Source organism: Cebus imitator, unplaced genomic scaffold, assembly GCF_001604975.1.
Source record: "Cebus imitator isolate Cc_AM_T3 unplaced genomic scaffold, Cebus_imitator-1.0 Scaffold15, whole genome shotgun sequence".
In the NCBI taxonomy this organism is placed as follows: Eukaryota; Metazoa; Chordata; class Mammalia; order Primates; family Cebidae; genus Cebus; species Cebus imitator.
Window position 1 is genome coordinate 8,608,147 of NW_016107330.1, and position 21,375 is coordinate 8,629,521.

General features: G+C 51.7%; 1 protein-coding gene across 2 annotated transcripts in view; it reads left to right on the forward strand.

Annotated features, from left to right (window-relative positions):
• IGSF21 (immunoglobin superfamily member 21) overlaps positions 1–21,375 on the forward strand; it is a 271,709-nt gene that overhangs the window by 241,363 nt on the left and 8,971 nt on the right. For both annotated transcript variants that reach the window (XM_017505734.1, XM_037730238.1), the window contains exons 5-6: positions 13,127–13,242; positions 16,577–17,051. In XM_017505734.1, coding sequence (XP_017361223.1) covers positions 13,127–13,242; positions 16,577–17,051 — 591 coding nt within the window. The remainder of the gene's footprint in view (positions 1–13,126; positions 13,243–16,576; positions 17,052–21,375) is intronic.

Here is a 21,375-nt window from a genome sequence, read left to right on the forward strand (position 1 = left end):
CTCACCACAACACTCACCACAACACTCACCACAACACTCAGCACAACAGCACTCACCACAACACTCAGCACAACACTCACCACAACACTCACCACAACACTCACCACAACACCACAACAGCACTCACCACAACAGCGCTTACCACAACAGCGCTCACCACAACACTCACCACAACACTCAGCACAACACTCAGCACAACACTCACCACAACACTCACCACAACAGCACTCACCACAACACTCAGCACAACACTCACCACAACACTCACCAGCACAACACTCAGCACAACACTCACCACAACACTCACCACAACACTCAGCACAACCGCACTCACCACAACAGCGCTCACCACAACACTCACCACAACACTCACCACAACACTCAGCACAACACTCAGCACAACACTCACCACAACACTCACCACAACACTCACCACAACACTCACCACAACACTCAGCACAACACTCACCACAACAGCACTCACCACAACACTCAGCACAACACTCACCACAACACTCACCACAATAGCACTCACCACAACACTCAGCACAACAGCGCTCACCACAACACTCACCACAACAGCGCTCACCACAACACTCACCACAACAACACTCACCACCACAGCACTCACAACAGCACTCACCACAGCTGACATTCACTCGGCACTTGGCAGGTGCCAGGTGTGGGTTTTCGTACTTTACGTAGTGCCCACAGAAACCCTAGTGAGCAGATCTTAGGATGATCCCATGTCACTGATGAGGAAACTGGAACCAATCACAGCGTGGCTCATTCCTGTATTCCTAGCACTTTGGAAGGCCGATATTGGATGATCTCTTGAGCCCCGAAGTTCAAGGCCAGCTTGGACAACACAGGGAGACCCCAGCTCTACAAAAAAGTAACTAGATTTAAGCAATAACAGATCACATGAAGAAACTGAGGTGCAGCAGTGGGGATAAGTGAGGTGCCAAGTTCAGGCAGCTGGCAGGTGTCAGAACCACGACACAAATGCCAACAGCCTGGCCCCTGAGCCCATGTAAGGTCCACTGCTGTGCCCTGCCCTGAGGGAGCCGGGGGTGGTGAGGGAAGGGCCAGCTCCCCTCCAGGATGCCAAGGGTCCTGCTCACCCACTGTCCAGCAAGCTTGGCCACAGGCAGAGAAGGAAGGAGAGGCCATGAATCCAGCGCCGTATGTCCATCCACCAGGTATGGGGAGTCCGTGGCCAAACTCCTCAAGAACCAGACAGGCCAGGGGAACCCCCTAGAGCAGCCTGTGGGTGGAAAGCAGGGGTGAGGGCAGAGAGGGTATTTCCTAGGGAACAAAAGTACATTTGGGGTCCCAACACCTGGGTCATGGCAAGGCCAGGGGAAGAGGCCTCAGGTGCTGGGTCTCTGAGACACCCTCACCCTCAATCAAGCCCTGCCACCCTGGCCAGAAGTTGCATTCCTTTGGGAATGAGACCTCACCCAGCTCTGTACAAAGACGCAATCCAAGAGATATTCAATCAAGCAAATGGAGTTCAATGTTCATTGCAGAAATGTAGTGATGGGTGCATGAGTGTTCATTGCAGTTACTTGAACTTTTTGGTAGGTTTGGGAATTTGCCAAGTACAATGTCAAGGAGAAAAAAAAAATGCATCCCCCCCCCCCACAAAACAAAATCCCACTCCCACAAAATGCCCTTCTCTCCAGCGCCTCCCACCCACCCACCTCATCACTCCGGGAAACTGCTTTACCAGGAGCAAGCGGCAAGAATGATTTACGTGCTCTCTGACTCAGGAAATCAGTCCTAAAATGCTGATAGGACAGGAAGGACGGCAGCCACGGTGCCCCCTGGGAATCTCCCGATTGATGGAAGCCTCTGAGCCAGGCCAAGAGTGCGGTGGGGGATAGGGTCTCTGCAGGGACATGGGCAGGAGTGGTCCAGTGGTGCTGGGGGTGGTCCAGAGGCGGGGGGTCTCCCACGGGACTGAGCTGTGGAAACACAGGAGCCTTCCTCACCACGGCCAAATTTAGAAGACAAATGGGCCCTTCGACACCAAGTTCTGCACCTCTAACTGTCTGGATGAGGAAACCGACACCCAGGGAGGGGAAACTGACGGCCAAGTCACAGAGAGGGTCCACGGCAAAGATGAGAAGAATCTTCAGCCTCCTGATCCTCCATTGACATCTTTTTCCCAGACACAATAATAAACTAAAAAAGCGGTAACAACCAGAATTGATCTGCTAAGTGCCAGCACTTCCTTCCCCACAAGCACCCTGGCATGAGACAGCCACCCGTGCCATCCTCATTCTATGGTGGGGACCAGGAAGCCAGCAATGGACTCAAGGACACGCTGTTCTAAGCAGAAGGGCCGTGACCTCGGAGCCAGGCTTCCCAGGCCCTGCAAGGCCAGGGTTAAGCCCTGTTCTAAGTCTCAGAAAGCCAAGGCTGGTGTTTGAAGGGATGTAGTTCTCCAGGAAGGGACAGAGGTTTTGCACTCTGGGGAAAGACGGGGTCTGCCCAGAGCATCCAAGCCCAGCCCACCGCTCTCTGTGGGGAGGACGAAGACCAGCTTATAAGGAGCTGGTGCTCTGCCACTGGCAAGTTCTGGAACGTGCTTCCCTCCCTGCCTCCCCAAGCTTCCAGAGGTTTCTCTCATAAAGTTGCAAGTAGGGTACCTGGTGAAATTGCCCATGTGTGTAATACTCACCTCTCAGATATATTGAAAACATCCCCCAATTGGTAGCCTTGCTGCTGTTTAAAACAGGTTCATGTTACACCCCATAGATTTCATCTCTGCAGACTCGGCACCTGTCATGGGCTTAACTACATTCTCTCTATTGCCACATAAACTGCAGCGCTGTGGAAGAGCGGAGGCAGTCGCACGCAGCGGCCACCCACAGGCTGCGGGACAGGCTGCTTCCAGCCAGCAAAACTCCAGGGCAGAGAGGGTCCGCATGGGCCTGGAGGCCCCAGTCAGAAAACTGGAGACCATGACGGGCAGCCAAAGAAGGCATGAGTGGAAAGTTGCACCGGATGTGGGGAGCAGAGCTTTGGGGATTTAAAGTCCTTTGACCCAATCAGCATATAGGACCAGGGAGGTTCCAGAGGGTTCTCCCCTGTGCCCCTCTGCTGAGGGCGGGGTACTGGCTAAGGTTCTCCAATTTCCCTAAGCCTTTCCTTCTCGATCAGTAATCATCTTCACTCCTGTTTACTGAGCACCTACTATAACCAAGCCCTCAGTTCACATAATAGCACATTAAGAGTTTCTTATGATTCCTCATTTAGAGAGGCACTGACTGAAACTGACATAGATCAAGGCAGTGATCCACATACTCGAACTTGCATTAGAATCTCAGGGCTTGTTAAAACTCAGGGTGGCGACTGCTGGCCCCCACCCCATCCCAGGTTGGGCAGGTCTGGAATGGGGATCCAGGATTTGCATTTCTAGTAAGCTCCCAGGTGATTCGGACGCTGGTGGTCCAGGGAACACGCTTGGAGAATCACCAGGTTAAAGGACTAGTCTGAAAGACAGTGCTGGAACACAAATCCAGATCCAACGCAAAACCTGTGGCCTGACTGCCCACCACCCCTTTCTTTACAGGGGTGCAGCATTTTATTTCTCCACCAGCAATAGCCTCAGTTGGGTGTGCTCTGCCCGCTTCACTGATTCACCGCCTAGAAGGCTGCCTTCCCCGCCTGCAGCACTCCCCTGCTCCCCCAGAGCAGCCAGCCAAAGCCTCCAGTTGGGGCTGTTAATTTTATCTTCTGCCACAGAGAAAGCACAACAGCTGGCGAGGGAGGGGCAAGGCAGGTGAGCAGGCGCTTCCAGCCAGCTCCCTGCAGAGCGGAGGCGGAGTGGGTGGGTGACACCCGCAGCCCACTCAGAACGGCCCCTGCCTCAGATTCCAGCAATGACCTGGACCCGGGGCCGCCCCACCCCTCCCCACTGCACCAAGCCCCAGAGCTCCCACGGCCACTTTCAAGCTTGGGGCGGGCCGGGGTGGGGGAGGTTAGATTCAGCTCTGCAGCTGCCACATAAAAGGGCCCGTTGCAGCCCATATAAGCACAGACGCAGCGTTTATAAGGCTCCATTTGGGGGCTTTTTTTTTTTTTTCCCATGGCTGCTGTTACTAGTCAGTTCAATATTTAATTTTTCCATAAACCAAAGAGTTGTGCTTTTTTTCCCCTCTCTCTTTTTCTTGCCGGGGACTGCCTCCCACTGGTGGGATCTGTCTCTTTGGGTCTCTGCTGGGCGAGCGGGGCTTAGGGTGGGGCTGGAAATTTCAGCCTTTCCAACTTGGGCAGGGATTGGAGGCCGGATGCCCGGGTCCTTACCCCCAACTCATTCACTGATTCACTTGAAAAATATTTATTGAGCAAATCCTGGTGTGCCGGGCCCTTGGATGCGGCAATAGTTAAGAAGAGTTTCTGCCCTTGTGCTTACATTCTAGTGAGGGTGTCGGAGGAAAAGAGAAGAGTGTGAACCAATATATGAAATAATTATACGCTGTGAGGTGCTCTGTGAAGAAAATATACAAAATGCTGGGGCCCAAAATAAAAGAGAGCTTAGCTTAGATTGAGGGGTGACCTTCGAGCTGAGACTTGGAAGTCCTGACAGGGCTCAGCCAGGCTAAAAAGCTGCGAGAAGGACTCCAGGCAGGGGAGGCTGCAGGTGCAGAGGCCCCAGGGCTGGAAAGAGCTGAGAGGGCTCAGAGACACAGAGAGCAAAAGGTCTCTGTGTGTTTGCAGCATGGTAATGCAGGGGTGAGTATCGGCCAAGGTAAGGCTGGGGGAGGGAGCAAGGGCCACAGCACTGCAGGGTCTTCTGGGATTTTCTTCCACAGACGGGCTATATGCTTGCCTGTGCTGGGAGAAATGAAGGGAACAAACAGAAATTGAAACTGAACCTCTATTGTGTGGCTGGGTGGCACTAGCTCTGAGGTTAGGTGGAAGAAAGACAAAGCTCCAACTTCCAGGGAACACACACTCAAGATGTTGACAAAGAACAGAATAACAAGCCACAAGGAGTATGACAAACACAGGGTGCTCCAGGCACCCAGAGGATAGGCTCTGGGAAAACCTGGGAAGGCTGCCTGGAGGAGGCAACATCTGAGGCCAGCCCTAAAGGATGAAGTGGAGTTCATCAGCAGAAGGCCCAGTGTGTGCAAGGTACAGAGGAGGTGAGCAAGGTGAAGAGGGAACCACAGGCAACTCAGCATTGCTAAAGCAGAGAGGGCTTCCTGGAGGAAGTGCTCTTTTGAGCAGGTTCTTGAAGGAGCAGAGAGAGAGGTTAGTGGAGATGATGGAAAAGAAACTAAGATGTGTGGAACCAAAAGAAAAAAAAGACAAATTAAAATAGGGAGCATGGAGGGACATTTATATTCGTGGACACTTTTATATTAAGAGGGTGGTTTTCTTCTTTTGTGAAATATGATGTAATGACTACAAGCTGATTGAAAGGGAAGGCAGTCAATAGAGCGGGCATGCTGAGAGGAAAGAATGGATTTTTTGCAAACAATATAATTTTGAACTTGTCTCTCCCCTCCCCCGGCCCTCCCCCAAACCTAATTGATTACTAGCCCATGACAAATGACACTGGCAGCAGGAGTGCGCTAAGCACCTTTGCAGAGTGGTACCCCAGGAGCTGGAGAGAGTGTCCCTTCCTTGAGACAATGGTTACTCCTGGGAGGGAACGAAATTCCCCTATACACTGTTCTCAGCCAAGAGAGGGGGCGAGGGTCATTGGAGAGATAATATAATTAATGCTTTCCTGTTTGCTCAGCACTTTGTTGCCCTCACAGAAGGTTTATGTTCATTTTTACATTTGCTTCTCCTCTCAAAAACCCTGGAAGCTGAAAGGCTGGCGGGATATGTCTTACTGAATTCATTTTATAGATGGGAAGACCAATGATCAGAGGCATCAACTGATTTGCCCAGAGTTCTCTGGGGTGCTGGGAGCAGAGCCTGGGCTAGAACCTTGGTCTGATTCTGTTAGAGCCAGTACCCTGGGAGAAGTTGGAGTGGGCCTCATGGAAGAGAGTGTAACTCCAGTACTCACAGACACAGGCGTGGGGCAGATTTCCCTTCCCAACAATTCTGGGATTTATATCAGATCAGGTTTGTGTTCCCGAATTTCAAAGGCCATGGGATGATTTACGGAGCAAAGTGGAGCTGCCGCCTTGTCTCCAAAATGAGTTACGATGACCGAAATAAAGTTCTGCTTTCAAGATAAAGACAGGCAATATTTCAGAGTTAATTCCATAAAACCGATCATCCTACCATTACCTCCCCGTGTCGATGTTAACTGTGGAGTCTAAAATAACTTCAACTCCTGCCTCCCTTGGTGGCCATGCAGCAGGAGTGATGGAGGATGGCTGTGACAAGCAGATGTGTCAGATGGGAAGCCACCTTACCTTTCCTGATATGAGACACAATTATTCACGGAAACTTCTAGCAGCAATGCTCTCCTCTTAACGCAAAGTAAAAATTAACTAGAAAGTTCACTGGCTTGGGTGGGGGTGGGGGCAGGGATCAGTGGATTCCAGGGAGTCTTATGGTGGTGTCCTGGGTTGGTCACCATGGTGGACTTACAGAATAGGGTTGGCCTTTCCTGCCGCCCAGGTCTGATGTTACGCAAGTGGAATGGTGTGTCTGGAAGTGGTTTGTAAATTATGAAGCTCTGCCCGTGTCTAGATTCTTACGATTACTACTGCAACTATGACTGCTGTTTATTCTTACCCAAGCAAAATCTGCCTCCTTGGTGTCTCTTCACCTTAGCAGGGCCGTTTCGGACGAATGGTGCTGGTGCGTGTGATGGGTGTGTTTTCTCTCCCACACGCCCATACCCCAGAGAACACTGCAGTGCCACAGGCATTTCAGAAAACTCAGCCTTGAAGGCCACAGAAATGAGGCACCGAAGGTGGGAGCACTGGACATCGTTGTCTAAAGGTGACAGCAGACGAGTGGGAGGGACACTGGTGAGCCAGGGCTCTCGCTGATGATTTTTTGCCACCTGGATCTCCTGGCACCCAGGCAGGTGGCCGCACCTTACACGGCTCATGCTGTTACCTGACTTTGTATGTGGGCTTATTCTTGTCCAGGCAGTCATGTAGACTTGATACCTGTGTTCACAGCTGGTCTTCTGACTTTGATTGAACATGTTCTGGGGCATGGGATCTATCCCAGGCATAGGGCACATAAAAAGGGCTTTTGACCTTGGCCAGAGACTGGAACAGGGATGGAAATGGCAGTGAGTATAGGGATGGCACTGGAATTGGGAATGGGGAGGAAACAGAAATGAGAATTGAGTTGGAGGTGGGAGGAAGATGGGATAGAGGTAAGTATGGGGACAGGAATAGAAGTAGTGATACATAAATGGCGGTGGGGATAGAGATGGGAGAGAAGATGGAGTTGAAGTCAGTCATGAGATGAAGACAGAAATGAGGAGAGAATAGGGGATGGAGACTGAGGATGGGGAGGGGATGGAAATGGAGCTGAATGTGAGGAAAGAAGCAGAGAAGAGAATGGAGATGGAGTAGAGGTGGGGATAGAAATGGGAATGGAGATGAGGATGGGGAAGGGCATCTGGATGGGGATGGGATGGGCATGGGGTAGAGATAAGAATAGAGAAGGAGATTGAGATTGAGATGGGGGAGGAGACTGAGATGGGGATGGGAATGAGGATGGGGATAAAGATGGGGGAGGAGATGGAAATGGAGATGTGGTGGGGATGGGGAATGGATGGGGGAGAAGATGGAGATGGGGGTGAGGGTGAGGATGGGATGGATGTGGGAAGAGATGGAGATGGAGATGGAGATGGGGTGAGGATGGGGATGGAAGTGGGAAGAGATGGAGATGGAGATGGGGTGGGGATGGGGATGGAAGTGGGAGGAGATGGAGATGGAGATGGGGTGGGGATGGGGATGGAAGTGGGAGGAGATGGAGATGGAGATGGGGTGGGGATGGGGATGGATGGAGAGGAGATGGAGATGGGGATGGCGTGGAGTAAGGATGGGAATGGATGTGGAGGAAATGGAGATGGAGATGGGGGTGGGGGTGAGGATGGGGATGGATGGGGAAGAGATGGAGATGGGGATGGGGTGAGGATGGGGATGGATGGGGAGGAGGTGGAGAGGGAGATGGGGATGGGGGTAGATATAGGGATGGAGATGAAGATGGGGCTGGGGATAGTGATAAAGATGGAAGATGAGATGGAGATGGAAATGGGGGTGGAAATGGGGATAAAGATAAGGAAGGAGATGAAGATGGGGATTTGGATGAAATGGGGGAGTGGGTGGGGATGAGGATGAGGGTAGGAATGGGGGTGGGAATGGAAATAGAGATGGAGGTTGAGCTGGGGATGGGATGGAGAAGAGAGCGGGGGTGTGGGTATAGATGGGGATGGGGATGGGATTAAATGGTGAAGGACGTGGGGATGAGGATGAGGGTAGGAATGGGGGTGGGATGGGAATAGAGATGGCGGTTGAGGTGGGTATGGGGATGGAGAAGAGAGTGGGGTGTGGGTAGAGATGGGGCGGGGATGGGAACGTATTAGGGGAAGCCTAAGTGAAGGAAGGCTATGGACTCTGAGGCTCTGCGCTGGCTTTTAGTGAGCTATGTGGGCAGGAATGCCGTACTTAAACAAGAGAAGGGGAAGATGATGCTAAGGGTGATGTGCAGGGGGAAGCGTCTGTCAGCAGCCAGGGCCACCCGGATGGAGATGGCTCCCTGACTGCCGGCACTCAGAGCCCTCCACCAAGAGACAGGTGGTGAGATGCGGAGTGACATTTTCCTAGGACTCACTGCCTGGAGAGCATATTGAAGGGGAGGGTGTGGGAAGCCTGGGCTGTCCGCGCTGATATTAACAGCTCCTCTATGTCATCGTCCATACAGCTGAAGTCTGTTATTGTCTTACGAGCTTGATTTTGTACATATTGCTAACACCTGCTCAGAAATATAACGAGAGACGGCAGCATAGCTTCAATCAGGGTCTGTGTGGGCGGGTGCAGATCTCCAGAGTGTGTGTGTGTGTGTGTGTGTGTGTGTGTGTGTGTGTAAGCACCATGCTGTGCAAAGAACCCTAGCCACAATTTGGAAGGCTAGGGGCCATTCCAAGCTCTGCCATTGACTTAGGGTATGACTGTAGCCAAATCTGTGCCCCTTTCTGATCTCAGTTTGCTTACTTATAAAACGGAAAGTCTAGACCAGAGTTGTCCGACAGAAAATTAACTTAAACCACATATGTCACTGTAAGTTTTCTAACAACCACATTAAGTTTAAAAAAAGAAAAGGTGAAATTAATTCTAATAATATATGTGTTAAACTCAATCTATCCAAAATGTTATCATGTCAACATGAAATCACTTTATCTGACACTCTGCTTAAAAAATTAAGACTTAGGCCGGGCGTGGTGGCTCAAGCCTGTAATCCCAGCACTTTGGGAGGCCGAGGCGGGTGGATCACGAGGTCAAGAGATCGAGACCATCCTGGTCAACATGGCGAAACCCCGTCTCTACTAAAAATACAAAAAATTAGCTGGGCATGGTGGCACGTGCCTGTAATCCCAGCTACTCAGGAGGCTGAGGCAGGAGAATTGCCTGAACCCAGGAGATGGAGGTTGCGGTGAGCCGAGATCGCACCATTGCACTCCAGCCTGGGTAACAAGAGTGAAATTCCGTCTAAAAAAAAAAAAATTAAGACTTCAGAATTCGATGTACCTTACACTTACACTTACGGCACATGTGAACTTGAACAAACCACATTTCAGGTCCTTCCCAGCGGCATGGGGTTAGTGGTTGCTGTATGGGACAGTCCCAAATCTTTCAGGCATTTTCTGGTCTCCTCACTAAACCGTGAATGCTCCAAAGCTGTGACCATGTTTTATTCTCCCAGTCCTTAGCAAGGAAGCTCAAATAAGAATGTTATTAAATCACACTGGCAATAAGCGCAGCTGATATGTATTGGGAACACTTTCAAAACACTTTGCAGGTACTAGATTGTTGAATCTTCAAGAGTACCTCATAATTCCATTTTGCAGTTAAGGAAACCAGGCTCAGAGAGGTTAAGTAACTTGCCCAAGATCACACGGCCAGTAAGTGGTACAGCTGATCTTTGAAATCTGGCTAACCAGATCCAGAGCCCACACCCTTAGCCATTGTACTATGCTACCTCCCTGTTTATAGTAATACAAATAATTAAAATTGCTACCCTGCATTGCAGATACCTCATATGTACCATCACATTTATTCCTCAAAGCAAGCCTCTAAGAAGCCAAGCACAGTGGCTCACAGCTGTAATCCCAGCACTTTGGGAGGCTGAGATGGGAGGATCGCTTGAGGCCAGGAATTCAAGACCAGTTTGGACAACATATCGAGATCCTAGCTCTACAAAACATATAACAACAACAACAACAACAACAGGCTTAGTGGCATACACCTGTGGTCCCAGCTACTTGAGAGACTGAGGCAGGACAATGGATCACTTGAGCCCAGAAAGTCAAGGCTGTTGTGAGCCATGATTGTGCCACTTCACTCCAGCCTGGGTAACAGAGTGAGATCCTACCTCAAAATAAATAAATAAATAAATAAATAACCCTCTCCGGAAGGTTCTAGGTGTCTGATCTCTGTTCAGTGATGGTAAGAAAGAATGAATGAGTGATTTCAAAGGAGCCGCCTCCCTGGTTCTGAGCCTCTAGGATTCTTGGAGCATGTCCTGATACCTGCACACATACCATCAAGAGTCATCAGAGTTTTATGCTAAGCTCTAACTGCAGAGGTCACTGATCTTTGGGGTAACTGAGTAAGTAGAACCACCCACAGCATGAATTCCTGATGGAACTGGATCATAAGGCATCCGTGGTAACTGAATTCCCGGTGGCTCAAATGTGTACTAACATCTGAAGGCACCAATAGACACAAGCTCCCTTTTTCTTCCCAAAGGTTGAGGTGGGGCCCAGCTTCCTGTCAAGAGTCTGGACGCTGGGGTCAGACTGGGTTCAAATCCTGACTCTTCCTCATGCTGGCACCATGAGCCTGAGCAAGTTGCTTCACCTCTTCAGTTTCCCCATCTGTAAAATGGGAATAAAAAAACCCAGCTCCTAGACTGATGGTGAAGATGGGAAATAATTCAGGCGTTAAGAATTCAGAACAGGTCTTGATTCCTATGTGTTAGCCATTGTGGGTTCTTGTGTGGGATCCAGGTTTTAAATTGAGTTTTGGAAAAGTCAGATTGCAGAATCTGCAACTTCTAGGTAATTGACGTGTTCTGGTGTATTTTTCCCTTCTCGGAATTCCTATCCCGCTCACCATCTGTTTTATGTGATCTTACGCTTAATTACAATTCTCCATCTATTGTTCTCCCATTGTTTTCCGTGTGCTCCGCTTCTCTTGCCGACAGCATGGGGCGGCTGCCTGAATGAATGAACGACTCACACCTGACTTCATTTCACTGGGCCTTGAAATAGAGTTGCCTGTGTGTCTGTCGCCCCCACCTGACTGTGAACTTCTCAGTGTTTACCTGTTTCATCCTTGGGCACCTCCTGGCAGCACCTGGCATCATGCCCGGCACCTAGTAGGTGTCAGGAAATGTTTGTAGAATTTAATTAAACTTAACCGGAGTAAACACCCCCTGCAGGAAGGAAAGGCCCATACCTCTTTATTTTCTCTGCCTCCCTCCCTGCGCATGGCCCAAGGCTGGGTAAGTCAGAGTTGACAGCTTTTCCCAAGTGACGCTCTAAGAGTCTGGCTCCTGTCCTGCTGATTATCGGGAGGTTACGGAAACAATAGCAGAAATCACAATAATAGCAAATTCCTACCATATGCTAAGCCCTTTCCTATGCATTAGCTGGTTTCGTCCTGCAAATATGTCTGCAAGTATTAATATTATTCCCATTTAGCAAATAGGGGAACCGAGGCTCACAGTTTTGGTGACTTGGGCAAGGACGTAGCTCTGGTGGTGGCTGAGCTGGAATTCAGACCCAAGAGTGCCTGATGGCCCAGTGCCTGCCCCTTGCGATGCCCCATAGTGTCTGGGAGCAAGGGCTTTGGCAAACCAGCTAGGGGCAGTGGGTGAGGAGAGAAGGGTGGGAGGAGTGGCCAACCAAAATAAGCCAACTTCCAGAAGGGAAGGGAGGGAAGAATCCTGGCTCCAAATAGTTATCCAGCTGCCCCCATTCGAGTGCACAGTACCCCCCTCCCTAGCCGAAATTCCCACTCTGTTTTCAGTTTCTCCCAGATGCAAGTCAGATTATGTCACTGCTCTCACTGAAAACCTTCAGTACCTCCCCATTGCTCTCAGAATAAAGAAGAAAATTCCATAATCTGTGCTTTAAATCGGCCCTCTGGGGGCTAGGACAGAGGAAGGGTGGTGGGGAAAGCCTGAAAGCGTAGCTGTTGCTGGTTTTTGGGATGTGAAGATACTCACTGTGACCTGTCTCAAGTTACAAACTGTTAACCGCTGGTTCACAGAATTCCCGAAAATGTCACAACCTGCTCCAGCATACCACTTCAAGTCATAATCCCCCCGACAGCACCCCACGTTGTCTGTGCCCTGCCCATCTGCCCAGCCCTGCTGGGCACCACATTCCCCCTGGCCTGCCCTGCTTTCTCCTGGCCAACCTACTGCCAGGCCTTGGCACAAAAATAAGCCAGGCATGGTGGCACACACCTGTGGTCCCAGCTACTTGAGAGGCTGGGAATCTCAGGGCTTGTGAACACCCAAGGTGTTAAAACTCAAGCTCCCTCCACCTTGCCGTGCTGTCTCCCACCCACTCTTGTTATCTCAGATCACAGAGCAACGTGGGTGCCTCGGCAGTGTTTGCCTGGAACTCCCAGGCTCGGGCAGAGGCGCCTCAACACACTGTGATACCTCCGGGGGTCTGAGGTACTTCACACTTTGATCTGTTCCAGCCCTTGATTTCTGTGTGTCTTCTGCACTAGAAGCTCTAGCGGGGAAGGGCTCTTGTCTATATTCCTTACCTCACCTTCCTCACTGTAGGGGATGCCAATGGCACCCCCTGGAGTTCTGCAATATCTACCTTCCCCCGCCCCGAGCACCCAGCATGGACCTGGCCCATCTTAGGTCATCAGTGGCTCCTCCTGACTCTCCCAGTTAAGCCCTTGTCTTCCTGTGCTTCCTTTCGGGGCAGCTCCTCCCACCTCCATTGAAGTGGTGGCCGCTGACACGCCAGCCCCCTTCAGCCGCTACCAAGCCCAGAACTTCACGCTGGTCTGCATCGTGTCTGGAGGAAAACCAGCACCCATGGTGAGTACACCTGGAGCGCCCAGCTCCTTCCCATCTGCCGGACCACCCTGCTCCGGGGCTGGTCCAGCTGCAGGGGTCTTCACTGTGCCTGGGGAGGGAGTGGTTGGTCAGGGCTGACTGTCCCCATCTGCCTTGGTCTGATCCCGTTTACCCATCGGACCGGCCCAGTCATCCATGTGCCCCTGTTGCTCCCCATCTCCCCATGCTGAGAACCCCCACTCCTCCTGGTGGCAGAGTCCTAGACCTTCACAGCAGGGGTGGCCTTCCGGGGAGCCCAGCATCCAGCATGCCTGACCTGTTATTGAGTCCCATGGAGACAAATGAAAGGAGGCCCCTAGAGGAAAAGGGGCTTGTCCCAAGTCACCATGGCGCTGCTGACAGAGCTGGGACTCAAGTCCATGTCTTGAGCCCCAAGTTCGCTGCCCTTCCCAGAAGCCCTCGTGGTCAGCAGGAAGCCCATCTGAAAGAAGGAGGGAGAGGATGAAAGGGGGAGATGAAAGAGAGAAAGGAAGGGAGAGAAGAGAGAGGAAATTCCTTTTTTTTTTTTTTTGAGCAGGAGTCTCTGTCGTCCAGGCTGGAGTGCAGCGGCATAATCTCAGCTCACTGCAACCTCCGCCTCCCAGATTCAAGCGATTCTCTTGCTTCATCCTCCTGAGTAGCTGGGACTACAGGCGCATGCCACCATGCCCGGCTAATTTTACGTATTTTTAGTAGAGACGGGGTTTCGCTGCGTTAGTCAGGATGGTCTCCATCTCCTGACCTCGTGATCCTCCCGCCTCAGCCTCCCAATGTGCTGGGATTACAGGCGCGAACCACCTCGATCGGCTGGAAATTCCTTTTTGACCAACTTATTAGCTCCAACATAGTTTCCTTTGACATTTGTCAGTGCAGTTCATGAGATTTTTCGTGGCCTCTTGAAGGGGTTCAGGTAGGGGGTGCAGCATCCGGAGAGCTAGGCCCTGCTGTACTCACTGAACAACCATGAGCAGGAAATCCCCCTCCCCACCTCTGCCTCTATTTCTGCAAGAAAGTTGAGGGGACTGGACAATATTAGTTTTTCAGCTTTTTTAAAAGCAGCAGGACCCTTTTGGTCTAAATAATATGCTGGGAGGCCTCATCTATGTGACATTTAAAAGTGAAGTCACCCTCATTGATACCTGAAGCCCCTCTTCAGAACCCGTAGGGTTACATGAAACCCATTTGGAGAATGTTCGGGCTGCGTACCCTTTCAGCTTTGACATTTTATGACACTTTGAGTCTTGAGCCTGTGAGTTCTGTACAGTACTAGGATTTATCAAGGAGTGGAGGTACAGCAATGGGTCCGTAGAGCTACAGTTCAAGATGGGAGCCAAATGGTTCCCTTCATTCCAGACCCACTGTCTCACAGGCATGGCTCAGTGGTGTGGCTTGGGAATCTAGGCCAGCCCTGCCTCAGGACCTGGGGTGGGGTGGTAAATGGGTATGCAGAGGCCCAGGACAGGGGAGTAAGCAGGTGCACAGAGGCACAGGTGGGGCAGTGGGCAGGGGAGTAGAGAAACAGGTGGGGCAATGGGCGGGGGCACAGAGGCACAGGTGGGGTGGTGGGCAGGGGTGCCAGATGGGGTGGGGCAGTGGGCAGGAACACAGAGACACAGGTGGGGCAGTGGGCAGGAACACAGAGACACAGGTGGGGCAGCGGGCAGGAACACAGAGACACAGGTGGGGCAGCAGGCAGGGGCACAGAGACACAGGTGGGGTGGTGGGCAGGGGTGCCAGATGGGGTGGGGCAGTGGGCAGGAACACAGAGACACAGGTGGGGCAGCAGGCAGGGGCACAGAGACACAGGTGGGGCAGCAGACAGGGGCACAGAGACACAGGTGGGGCAAAGGGCAGGGGCGCAGAGACACAGGTGGTGCAGCGGGCAGGGGCGCAGAGACACAGGTGGTGCAGTGGGCAGGGGCACAGAGACACAGGTGGGGCAGCGGGCAGGGACGCAGAGACACAAGGGGGATGGTGGGCAGGGGCACAGAAACAAGCCTCAGCCCCTAGGAAACAGACCAGAAAAGGTAGCTTCAAAGCCAGTTGCTGAAAGCAAGACATGCCCCCAAATCTTCCCCTTTGGAGGCCATTAAGAGGTCCAGTCGCCCTAAAATCAGGAAGGCTGCTTTTTTCTCACAAAGAAAAAATCCTTTCCTGACAGGCACCAAGAAAGACTTTTCACAGCCCAGGGGCTGCAGGAAGGCACCCTCCTAGCCATCCTGTCTGCCTGCCCTGACATTTGTGAACTGGCAATAAAATATTCAGATATAGATATGTAAAAGAACTTCATCTCCCCAAATCCCAGCCATCTTATGTTTACCTGAGACGTCACAACTTTAAAGAAATTCTTTGATATAAATTACAAACCTGCATTTAAAGCACTTTTTTAAAAGAAGAAGAAAATAAATGGGGGAAAAAAAATAGTGCAGGCTTTTGAGTGCACCTAAGAGATTGTTCATTGATGTTACAAACTCTGACAAAAGTCCCACATTTCATACCCCCATCCCCTCCCACCTCCTTCCCCGCCCTGCAGCCCCTCCCCCCACACACTTTCCTTCCCCTCCCCCACCTGCGTCCCACTCTTCCCTCCCCCAGCCCCCTATTGATTTAGTTATCTGATTTATTAAAAATACACCCAGTCCCCACAGGCCTCTGGGCACATGTACCAAAATAAAACCACAGCAAATTAAATTAAATGCCGCCTTGCAAAACTCGAGTTCCCCATTAGCAGAGAAAGCGAGGAGACGTTTGCTCACCTCATGCCTGCACCTAGCTTCCTCCCATACATGCACCTGTTTTCTGCCTTCCATCTCCAAAACGCACAAGCACACAGATTCTTTCTTCTCTCATCCTCTCCCAACATCTCATTTAATCTCCGGTGCCTTCCATTTTCCCCTTCATCCCCATGCCCTCTTCGAGTGGGCATGGGCCACCCCCTCAGAGCCCAGGTGGCTGCCGTGGTATAGGGCAAGGCCCCCATTTCCCACGGGGTTCCACAGAAGCATCCAACAGCCCCATGAAGCAGGTGTCTTATTCATCTTGACAAGTGAGGAAGCTGACACTCAAAAAGGCCGGTCAGTTGGTAAATGAGGATTGGGCTAAGCCTCTGCCCCAGGGGCCTGCATGTGTTCCCATTGTACCACACTGGCTCCTGGTTGGTGGGGGTGTTGGAAGGAAAGGAGTGGGGTGAGGGCGACTGTCCAGACTGCTATGCTCTGGAAGAACTGGCATCCTGTGCCCAGTTCATCAGAGAGCCTATGGGGAGGTTGAAGTTTGTAGCACAAAATCTTTCTCCACACCCTCCTTGCAATGGCAGGTTTATTTCAAACGAGATGGGGAACCGATCGACGCCGTGCCCCTGTCAGAGCCTCCAGCTGCGAGCTCCGGCCCCCTCCAGGATAGCAGGCCCTTCCGCAGCCTTCTGCACCGTGACCTGGACGACACCAAGATGCAGAAGTCACTGTCCCTCCTGGATGCTGAGAACCGGGGTGGGCGACCCTACACAGAGCGCCCCTCCCGTGGCCTGACCCCAGATCCCAACATCCTCCTCCAGCCAACCACAGAGAACATACCAGAGACGGTCGTGAGCCGTGAGTTCCCCCGCTGGGTCCACAGCGCTGAGCCCGTCTACTTCCTGCGCCACAGCCGCACCCCGGGCAGCGACGGCACGGTGGAAGTACGCGCCCTGCTCACCTGGACCCTCAACCCACAGATCGACAACGAGGCCCTCTTCAGCTGCGAGGTCAAGCACCCAGCGCTGTCAATGCCCATGCAGGCAGAGGTCACGCTGGGTAAGGCTTGGTGGGGGACTTCTGTAGAGCCCTTGCAGACCTGTGTGTGGGGAGAGCCTGGGAATGGGGTTCCTGGGCTGAGGGCAGCCATAGAGATGGGGAGGAGATGGAGCAAACTGGAGTCAGGATGAGCACAAAGGGTAGAGCCAGGGTTCTTAGGAATGGAAGGTACCCACAGGCAAAGGAATTTTGCTAGGTTGAGCCAAGAACATGAGTGGTCAGAGGTGTTTGCTCAATAGCATCGGGGATACAGTATCAGGGGAGGTCAGAGGAGTTGCTGGATTAGGTCAGGAACGTGAGAGGTCTGGGAAGTTTTCTGGATAGATCAGAAACAAAAGATGGAGGAGATTTGCTGGGTTGGGTCAGGCACACGAGAGATTGGGGAACAGGGGAATTGCTGGATTGGGTCAAGAACATGAGAGGTTGGGGAAGGGCAGGGGAGTCTCTCAGTTGGGTCAGGCACACAAGAGGTTGGGGAAGAGCAGGCGAGTCGCTGGGTTGGGTCAGGAATACCAGAGGTCAGGGAGTTTGCACAGTCAGGATAAAAATTTTGGAAAGTCAGAGAAATTTGCTGGATCGGTGTTCAGAACAGGAGGTTTTCTAGGTCAAAAATGGAACCAGGAAGTCATAGGGAGGTTTGCTGGCTAAATGAAGAATACACGAGTCAGGTTTCTTCAGGAAGGGTGGCTGAGTCAAGTCAGAAGCATAGAAGGTCAGCGTGAAGACCAGGGGAGGCCATTGAGTCAGCCTCAAGAGCACAAGAGATCAGGGGACATTTGTCAGGTCAAGGAGAGGAGCACTGAGGTCACGGCCTGCTCAGGGAAGTTTTCTCCATCACAGGTGCGAGCATGGGAGGTGACAGGAAGATTTTCTGGATTGCGTATGAGCCCAGTGAGCTCAGAGGACATTGCTGCACAAGGGTTGTGAAGCTGTGAGGTTGCAGGCTTGCTGGGTCAGGTTCGGGAATTCTGAAAGTCACAGGAAGCTTTGCCAGCTTGGGGTCAGGAACACATAGGACGTGGGAGGATGTCACTCTGGCTTACACTTTTAAGTACAATGAAAACCCTGTCATCTGTGGATATGTGGGAGGCAGGCAAAGAGGACACTGGGTACACAGAGCCAGTTCAGCCCTAGAACCCAGTCCCTGTCTGTGATCTGCTCCTCTCCTCACAGAGCCCCAGCCCAGGGGTCCCCAAAGCAGTTCCCTGAGAACTCACTCCCTTCCCCCTTACACTCCTCCTCCCAGCTGACTTGGGCAAGGAAAGGGAAGATGTGGGATCTTTTCTGCTGAAAATATACCGGACTCATGTCCGGTTGTTTCATGGACGGGGTGGGCGAGGGCAGGGGATGGGCACAAAGACCTGCACTTGCCCTTTCGCCTTTGTCCTTTGAACCTTGAGCTGCAGCCCCCAGCAGCTTCTCCCTGAGCCTGAGATGCCTGAGCTCGTCCCCCAAAACACCCATAGTGTTCAGGGGCTGCATGAAGCAGTCCACAGTCTCTAACCCAGACCACTCATGACCAAGGACTGAGAGTAGTGGCTGACAAGAATTGGGACTGTGGCTTGTGTGAGATGTTCCAGAGGGCTTCTGTTTCAGCTGGACCACCAGAAAACCCAACACCTCCTCAGTACCAAATACCAAAGAAATGGATTTCTTGTACAGATAGTATGTACTGTGTGCCAGAAACATCTGCAAGGATTCTCATCCAGTCCTCACAGGCACAAGTTGACCATGTAGCCCCATTTTGCAGATGAGCAAAACTGAGGCTCACGTTGGTGGAGTCCCTTGCAACGTCATTAACTTTGTGTGTAACAGAGTTGATATTATTGGTGCCTTCTTCACTCACTTCTATGCCAACCGCTGAACTCACCAGCTCCAGGACCGGGTGCCTTGGCTGATTATCGGACTGGTTGCCTGGAAGCCATTAAAATGGCTCTTTGATTTTTTTTTTTTTTTTCTCTCTTTTTTTTTTTTTTTTTTTTTTTTTTTTTTTTTTTTTTTTTTTTTTTTTTTTTTTTTTTTTTTTTTGTTGTTGTTGTTGAGACAGTCTCACTCTGTCACACCCGGGCTGGAATGCCGTGGGCGATCTTGGCTCACTGCAACCTTAGCCTCCTGGGTTCAAGAGATTCACCCACCTCAGTCTCCCAAGTGTCTGGGATTATAAGTGCCCATCAACATGTCCAGCTAATTTTTTTTTTTTTGTATTTTTAGTAGAGATGGGGTTTCACCATATTGGCCAGGCTGACCTCAAACTCCCAACCTCAAGTGATCTGCCTGCCTGGGTCTCCCAACATGCTGGGGTTACAGGCGTGAGCCACCACACCCAGCAGCCCTTTGATTTTCACAGGCCACCTGCCTATACAGAAACTAATAATAAAGGCTAACATTTACTGAGCACCTACTGTATGCCACAGACTGTGGTTTCTCTCATATTAACCCAGTGAGGCAAGAACCATTATTATCCCGTATCACAGAAGAGGAAACTGAGGCTCAGGGAGCTGAAGTTGCCCAAGGTGAGTGGGGAGAATTCAAAGGCTCCAAAGTCTGCTCCGTACGTCTCACTCTGCCTCCTCATGGCATCCGTTTGTACAGGTGCCCACTCCCTGGGTGCTGTTTGCTCATCATTCCGTAAAGATATCACAAGCATCACTTAAGGCCAGGTCCTGTGCTACGTGCTAGGATCTTCTCAACCCAGAGCCTGATCTGACCCCTCTCTTGGCCTTCCCAGCTTGCCAGCCCTTCACCCCTCTCTCTGGACCCTCCATCCTTCCATGGCCTCTCCCTCCCCAGACAGAACAGCCTTCACCGTTCACCCGGTTGCTTCGCTTATGAAAGTCCCCTCCTGCCCCTCTTGTGGAAGCTTCCAGCGGGGTGACACCCTTGCTCCACCCCCCCAAGAACAAGAATGAGAAAGATGAAAGGCCAGATACGGACTTCAGCAGCTGGTGAGAAGTGGGCTTGTAGCTGACATGTCCTAGTGATGGGATGGGGTGTGCTCCTGCTGGCCTATGTGACCCCTACCACCAGCACCCCACACCACATTAAAGCACTTGCTGGCTGTGTCCTTGATCCCAGACCCTCCCTTCACTGGAGCCACCTCTGTGGGCATCCCAAGCCCCCATCATCAGAGCAAGGGAAAGAAGTGTCCACTCATAAGCAGCGGGCCTGGACAGGCAGGTCTGCGCATACCGGGAAAGTTGGGGCATGGGGGACACAGCAGGGCCACCAAGGTGAAGGGTCCTAATTGGGTGGGTGAGTAAAGAGACGCCTGGGCTGACTTCCTAGCCTCCCTCAACTGCTGTGTGAGAACTCAGACCTCTTAATGTCTCTGAGACTCTGTTTTCTGACCTATTGAAAGGGGAGAATAGTAACTGCACAAATGTTTTGGGCATCTGCTCAGAGCCAGCCTCTCTGCAAGATGCTTTCCTCACCAGATCTCCCTGAAATCTGTAGTGAACCCGTGAGGCCTCGGAAAGATGCTATCTTATTATTCCCATCTGAGAGATGAGGGACTCAGGCTTACAGTAACCTTCCTGGCTGTCTGGCCCCAGAACCCACGTTCTTAACCACTGTGCTATACAGCCCACCTGTCAGGGCTGTGGTGAGGTGTCACTGAGCCAGGGGGTGTGACCAGTGGAGAGTGCCATGAGCCAAAGGGTCATGAGGGTGTGCACCTCCACAATCAGGGCACCCTGTACTTGGGGTGAGACAGTGGGATGGATGAGATGACCTCAGGGCACAAAATCCAATCATGATCAGGCTGATGAGGGTGGGGCGTGTCTCCTTGCAAAGAGCCTTTGCTCCTGCTCTTCCCTTGCAGGGATGCCCTCTCCAGCTCACATGCCACCTCTCCAGGAAGATTTCTCTGACCCTCCCCCAGCCCTCCAAGCTGTTTGTGCCTCTTCTGACTTCCTGTCTCACCAGATTTGTGCCTTTCTTGTGATCTGGACCACAGACGCCTAGGTGTCCTGGTACCCATCTCACTAAATGGCAACTACGTTCTCCCCATTGATCAAACCAGAAACCTTGCAGCCACCCACCTTTTCCACTCTTTTCTTCTGTCCCACATGCAAGCCATCATTAAGCCCTGGCAGCTCGACCTCGGAATATATCCCAAACCTGCCACTCCTCAAGATCTCCTCTCCGAATACCCAACCCAAGCACCATCAGTTCAAGCCTGGGTTATTAAAGCAGCCTTCAAAACTGGTCGTTCTGCTTCTACTTTTCCCCTATTCTATTTCCCACCCTGATTGATCTACTTAAAATATAAATCAGATCATGACACCCACCCAGAACCTTCCCATGGTAGACAAATAGATTGCTA